Here is a 6,590-nt window from a genome sequence, read left to right on the forward strand (position 1 = left end):
AGAAAACAAACCACAATGACAGGGCGATTTCTAATGAATCAGATGCCATCTGCGCCCAATTAACATGCAGCTCGTCAATTATTGAGTTTAATGATATGGGTGATTATCATTGGACGCCGTGAGACCATTAGGTGGTCGTGTGAAACACTAATAGTGTTTGTGTCACGTGTGAGAGAATTGGGGGTGGGCTCAGAAGCTTTAAAGACTGACAACGGTCATTTTATTCACGCTAGGAGACAGAAGAAAGAGGCAGAGGGGAGAGGAGTCTGCACATTGATGGAAGAGCTGCTTCAAACCTCCATTCAGTTGAATTTGCTGGATTAGAACCACGTGCGTCATTGCGCACAGCAACCGCTTGTTCTGCTATTGCATCTCAAACTGTGAACTGATGATGATACTTTGGAAGCGACAATGATGTCTAACCATAAGATTTCATTTTCTATAGCTGATATATTGGATCCAAACAAATTTAACAGCAAAAGAGCAAACGAACTTCCAGTTGCTGAGGAGAAGTTTACTGCGCCGGATGCAGAGGGAACAAGTTTGGAATGGGACAGCGAGGCGGCGAGAGATGAGCACACAGGTACAGAAAACTTAAACTGTAACTTGACTAATATTTTTACATCATAAATGCTGCTTTTTATTCTTCTAATGATGCGAATATTTTAATTTTAAAACACTCAAACTCACAGAGGCATCCAGATTTAAAAGTGGGCTCTAACGCAAAGAAATGTAGAATAAATAAAAATGAAATCAATGAAATAAAGCACCTGAGTTTCGAAAATGAAATGTATTGAACCTGAGATTTGCTATCAGATTTGCAGTCATCTCTGGATGACCTTCCCTTAATTTCTAAAGCTGCGTTTCCTTTGGGGGAAGCCACAAAGGCTTGCTCCCAGAGCCCCCGCCTGTGATTGGCACCGGGACAGGCAAGCCAGATAATTGTTTAAATCGTCCCATTGAGGATGCTTCTGCGCGCTTTGATCGATATCCCATTACTGCTTCCTGCATATCTCCCTCCAGCACCTTGCAGGTACAAACCTCACACCCCATCCATGTCTGATCCTAAATATCGTTCGATTAAAACTTCCTTTTAAATAGATGACATTTATCGATCCACACAGCAAATATGAAACTCCATTAGCACGTCACGGCTGAGGTGGCGAAGCTGGATTTAGACGGGATTTCTTTCCGCAACATTACATTTGAAGCGCCAGGCGCTTTATAAATTATTTAGGGATTAGTGACCAAGTCTTCCTTCTCCTCTAAATGCTCCTTTCCGCTCCAACAACCTCTGATCTAAATAAATAATCTCTCAGATAACGTGTTGGCCTATATATTTTTTTATTATAGTTAAGTCAATTATAAAGATAACTAATGTAAATATATCTGCAATATGGAAATGTCAAGTTTAAAGCAGGGGTTTGACAGATTTCTGACATGTAGGAGCTGTTCTTCAGCACCACGGGCCTAAGTCGGGGCCTCTTTTTAGAAAAGATTTAATGAATGAACAATATAAAAGTCGTTTTTTATAAAATAAAACTATAAGCTTATTCAAATACACCAAATATGTAGTATTGATAGATTCACATGTAAAAGTTAAATCCATACTTATTGGTAAATAAAAACAAATAAACAAAAACAAAAGCTGATTTATTTGCTTTTCTTCTGTATTTTAACTATACAAAAACTTAAAAAAAATATAAAGAAAGGATAACTAATTAGATACAAATGAATAAATAAATATTTATTGAATAACTATAACACTATAAACAAAGGAATGCACATGGAGGTTTAGTGTTTAGGAGTTTGATGAACATTTTGAGGCATGCATACAATTTAGAAAGTAACCTAAGCCAGTGAGAATGAGATCATAGTCATAACATCGTATTTAAACATTATTTCTCTTCTACAAGGCAAGTGCTAAGTGTTTTTTTGTGTGTTTCATGGTTTATTCAGCACTTTGAATTTTAAATGTGTTATTGACTTGCCAGATTTTTAAGATTCAGCAAGGTCACCACTTAATCAGTCTTTATCCACAGCTGCTTACTATACAAAGACAATGTTTTTCTAAATGCATGAATTAATCAAAAAACTCAGTGTATGCACAATACAACATATTTTTTGTATCATGTTATTTTCTTCCTAGAAATCATGGATGTTCTCTGAAACTGTGTTTTGTAACAGAAGGCTAAACCCCAATAGTTAAGTCATACAGTAGTTAAAGCCATTTCGTTTGAAAATAACTTCAACTAAATCAGATGTGATTGACAAAAGCTTTCAAAACTGGAAACTAAATTGGATATTATTCTAAAGATTTATCAAATAAAAACTACATGAGACCTACCTGCTCAATGTTTCCATATTTTATTTTATTTTATTTTTTTTTGCAAAAAAAAAAAAAAATTGAAAAAAAAAATATTTAACACAATATTATTTTACCTCAAAGTTATAAAAGAAAGCTGCTAATAATTTATGTTACTTATATTTCCAGGATGTTCAGTACTTGAGAATCTATTCCTCCTAAATAGAAACTAGAGTTTATTTTCGCTGCTTTTTTGGATGATATTTTTTTTTATCAATGATTTTTTGATTTCCATATGACTAAAACCGACAAAGTTGTTTTAATAAGATTATACATGCTTTTAAAGGCAAAAGGAAAACGCGTATGGATGGATAGATAGAACTTAATAAGCCATCTAGAAGATTCAATCAATTCATCCAACAGGTCAGCATCCATTGTCTTTGCTTCTGTGGCATCGCTTCAGTAAAGCGTTTATTTGTTGTTTTGACAGGAGAGGAAACGGGAGATGAGGACTCCAGCCATCCAACGACCCTTCGTGATCCCATTCTAACCTGTTCCTCCAGCGAGCATGAGAACTCAGACAGGAAGACAGCAGACACCCCGCAGGACCCATCGCCCCACAAGCGGCGGCGCGCAGACCACGCGTGCGCCAAACCGCGACGCGCGAGGACAGCCTTCACATATGAGCAGCTTGTAGCTCTGGAGAACAAGTTCCGCGCTACCCGGTACCTGTCCGTCTGCGAGAGACTAAACCTGGCCCTGTCCCTGAGTCTGACCGAAACGCAGGTTAAAATCTGGTTCCAGAACAGGAGGACTAAGTGGAAAAAACAGAATCCTGGAGCGGAGAGCAGCTTACAGACCGGCTCCAGCTCCCTGGTCAGCGTGAGCCCAAACCCATCCTCCTGTGGCTCAGGCTCAGGCGCCTTTCACCAAACTTTCTCTAACTTTAGCTCTGGGAGTGTGATCTTTCACACAGCTGGTGGTGTTCCGCTTTCAACCACTGGGGGGCTTCTGCATCCTTTTATGCCAAGTGGATTCGTCCAACCGACTTACTTTCACTGACTAAACTATCCAGACTTTCAGCACATTTTTAAGTTCTCTAAGTAATTTTATTGTCATTCATTCATTCATTCATTCATTCATTCATTCATTCATTCATTCATTCATTCATTCAGTTATTCATTCATCAATGTATTTATTCGTTCAGTCACTCAAGTTTTTTTAAATTATTATTTTAAGTTAATTTTTGTTACCCATGGGATTTTAAAAGCTGTTAAAACATTTTAGAAGCAAGTTTTGCAAGTATGAAATGATCCTTTGCATAGCTTTCCTTTTCATTTGGTGGTAATTTTCTATTTATTTAAAACCAGGAGAGAATGCACCCTTGACAGCTAACAAGTCTTTAAAAGGGGAAACACTAGGAGCACATAGGACTAACAACCATGCATGCACTTGTTTACATGTAGGCTCCATGCAGAAAGACCCCTGACTAGATTTTGAATACATTAACTTTCTGCTTTAGGGAACCTATTACATTTATTTTAGGCAAGAAATGCATGTTCTTACTTAAAATATGTCAGTTGGCAACTCACAAGCTGAACTGAATATTTCAGAAACAAGAGCATTTTCGCATAAAACAATATGTCAAATTAAGGGCCAGAAAAAAGAAAATATCAAATGAAAAGCAGTAGTTTTGAGTTTATATGTCAGAGAGGAATTAATCAAACTGATCTGATCTCTATAGGACAGCTCCAGCAAGCTCAAACAACCCACATGTGCAGATCAGTTAATAGATGGTCTTTTTCCTGTCATCCAGGAATATATAAACATTTACAGTTCAGAAAGTCTCACTAAAATTAGACCAAAACAGATATATTTTGCTTTGTCTGATGTTTCTGTAGGGTCAGTAAACAAAGTGCATGTCTGTTCATTTCATGCTGATGTTGTTTTTGATTTCATCATTATATGACAGCCTGGATGGTTACAGACCACATCTAATCCTTTATCAATACGGAGTATTCCTCATCTTTTGGTTATTTTCAGCCCATTTTCATAAAACATTAAACATCTGCTTATTTGAACATAGAAATTTGATTTACTGCACTGCCCTCCACAATCAGCAACTATCCATCCTGTGGGATACTGTAGTTGTGAAACAAGAAATATATCTCTGAGATTCTGCTTCTACTCTATTCTTCTTTTAGGAAGAACTGCAGTGGTTCTGAAGACAAAAAGAGCAAATATTATGCTTTTTATCCTTTATTTTAAGATGCTTTAAGGTTGGCCAAAAAGCATTGTGAAATATTGTTTCTACACTGATCGTCTACTAAGTTTGAAAGCTGTAAGTTGTGAACTTTATATGTAACGTATGACATTGCAGTTGATGGTTGCTGATGTGTTTGCCATGCTCTTTGCTTGGTCTGCTTTGATTGGCTGCCTACCGGTGTCCATCAGTCTCTGATTTTACCTAGCTCATCAGACACCATATTCACTGTAATTAGAACCATCATGACCCACAATTACTCATTTGTAATCAGTCCTTTTCTCACAGTTAAATGAAGTAATGTGACAATTTGTTTTAGAATGATTAAGTTAAATGTAACTCTGCCTGCTAAAAATGCTTAATTATTTGTATTTTACTGTAGCGTTTTGTCTTCTATTTAGAATTTTAAAAATTATACACAACTTTTTTTAAAATTTTCATTGTTTGATTTTTTTCTACTTTGCATTGCTTTGTTAAAACGGAAATCTTACGTGCCGGTTTGTAATATAACTGCAAACTGTAATTCCATGTCTGAAAAAATAAATCCATAAAAATATTCTGGTTGCTTGAGCGGACTAATAAGTTAACCAGCCAGCACTAAAATTTTACCCGGGTCATTGTTGACAAGTGGAGCTAAAAACTGTGTGAAGCCAATAAAAACTAGTGAAACTCATTTCCTGTAATTGTTCCAATTAATCCTATGAGGGACAACCTTTGAAAAATGTTCACAAATGTCTCTAAAAACATGAAAACTCATATTAGAATTGTACAAATATGATAAATTGAAGCAATGTAATGTTTTTCTAATAAAATGCCATAGCAAAGAGAAATTCTGTGATTTATTCTTTTAAATGGTTCATAATTGCAAAAATAAAAATACAATCAATATCGTATGAGGAGAACAAAGTGGACTGAGATATCATCTGAGGTCTTTGCGAGTTCAGGGAGCGCTCATAAAGACCTATGACTCTGTGGTGGCATCAGTCATCTTCTATGGAGCTGTCTGTTGGAGCAGTGGCTTATCTGTAGCTAAGACAAGACAGCTGGATCAGCTGATCAGGAAGGCCAGCTCTGTGATTGGATGCCATCTAGACTCAGTGCAGGAGGTGGAAAACAAAAGGGTCCTAACTAAATTACCATCTCTGTTGGATAATGTCTCCCACCTTTGCATGAAGCTGTTGCAGAACTGGAGAGCTCCATCAGTAAAAGACTGCTGCACCCTAGATGCACCAGGGAGCGTTATCACAGATCCTTCCCCCCAGCAGCTTTTAGACTTTATAATCATCACTGCTCCCAACAACCTAAATAAGTTGTTATATTAATTGCACAGTTTCTATCTTAGTCAGTTAAATAACATGCTGCTGTCATTTTGCACATATCTTATGTTGCTGCTATTTTCAAACATCAACTTTTGTGAAAATGTCAATAGCTGTATATTGGTTATTTATTCTGCAGGTGCAGATTTTTTTTTTTAAATATTGTTAAAACACTTTACAGTACAGTATTTCATTTGTTTATTTTTTAACATTTCACTTTTCTAAGGTCCACAATTGTGTGACAATTTTTTCTATCATCTTTTTGCTGCTGTAAACACCAGAATTTCCCCATTGTGGGACAAAGAGATTTTCTATTCTATTCTTTAAAAAAGTTTTGTTCAATTTTTACATTTTATCCTAAAACACTGCTTCTGGTATGAACATATGAATACAGGCTTTGAGGTTCTTGACGGTTTATTTAAAAGTGAGTATCTCTGCAGCCAATGAAAAAGTTATCTATAAAAGAGAAAGGCTACACAAGACAGTACAAAGGTGATGTGTTAAATACAGGTCTGTAGATATAAGCTCAGTTTATCTTGTAAAGTACCATGAATTTGTAGATTTTCAAACATTTTTCTGTATCGGTTTTAAGCATGACAAAGCACAGTGAACATACTGTTCGCCTTTTCTCCACTTGATAAAATATGCACTTTTATAATACAACCACAAGATGGGGCTGCTTCTATTCTTACTTTTAATATAATCT

At 36.2% G+C, this 6,590-nt stretch overlaps 1 protein-coding gene across 1 annotated transcript; it reads left to right on the plus strand.

Annotated features, from left to right (window-relative positions):
- The first annotated feature begins 257 nt into the window (after positions 1–257).
- Positions 258–3,458, plus strand: nkx1-2 (NK1 homeobox 2). Its single transcript, XM_015385200.1, has 2 exons — positions 258–583; positions 2,796–3,458. The coding sequence occupies exons 1-2, from the start codon at positions 412–414 to the stop codon at positions 3,365–3,367; spliced, it is 744 nt and encodes a 247-aa protein (XP_015240686.1). The 5' UTR covers positions 258–411; the 3' UTR covers positions 3,368–3,458.
- Positions 3,459–6,590: the final 3,132 nt, after the last annotated feature.

Source organism: Cyprinodon variegatus, unplaced genomic scaffold (genome assembly GCF_000732505.1).
Source record: "Cyprinodon variegatus isolate N-32 unplaced genomic scaffold, C_variegatus-1.0 Scaffold333, whole genome shotgun sequence".
Lineage (NCBI taxonomy): Eukaryota > Metazoa > Chordata > Actinopteri > Cyprinodontiformes > Cyprinodontidae > Cyprinodon > Cyprinodon variegatus.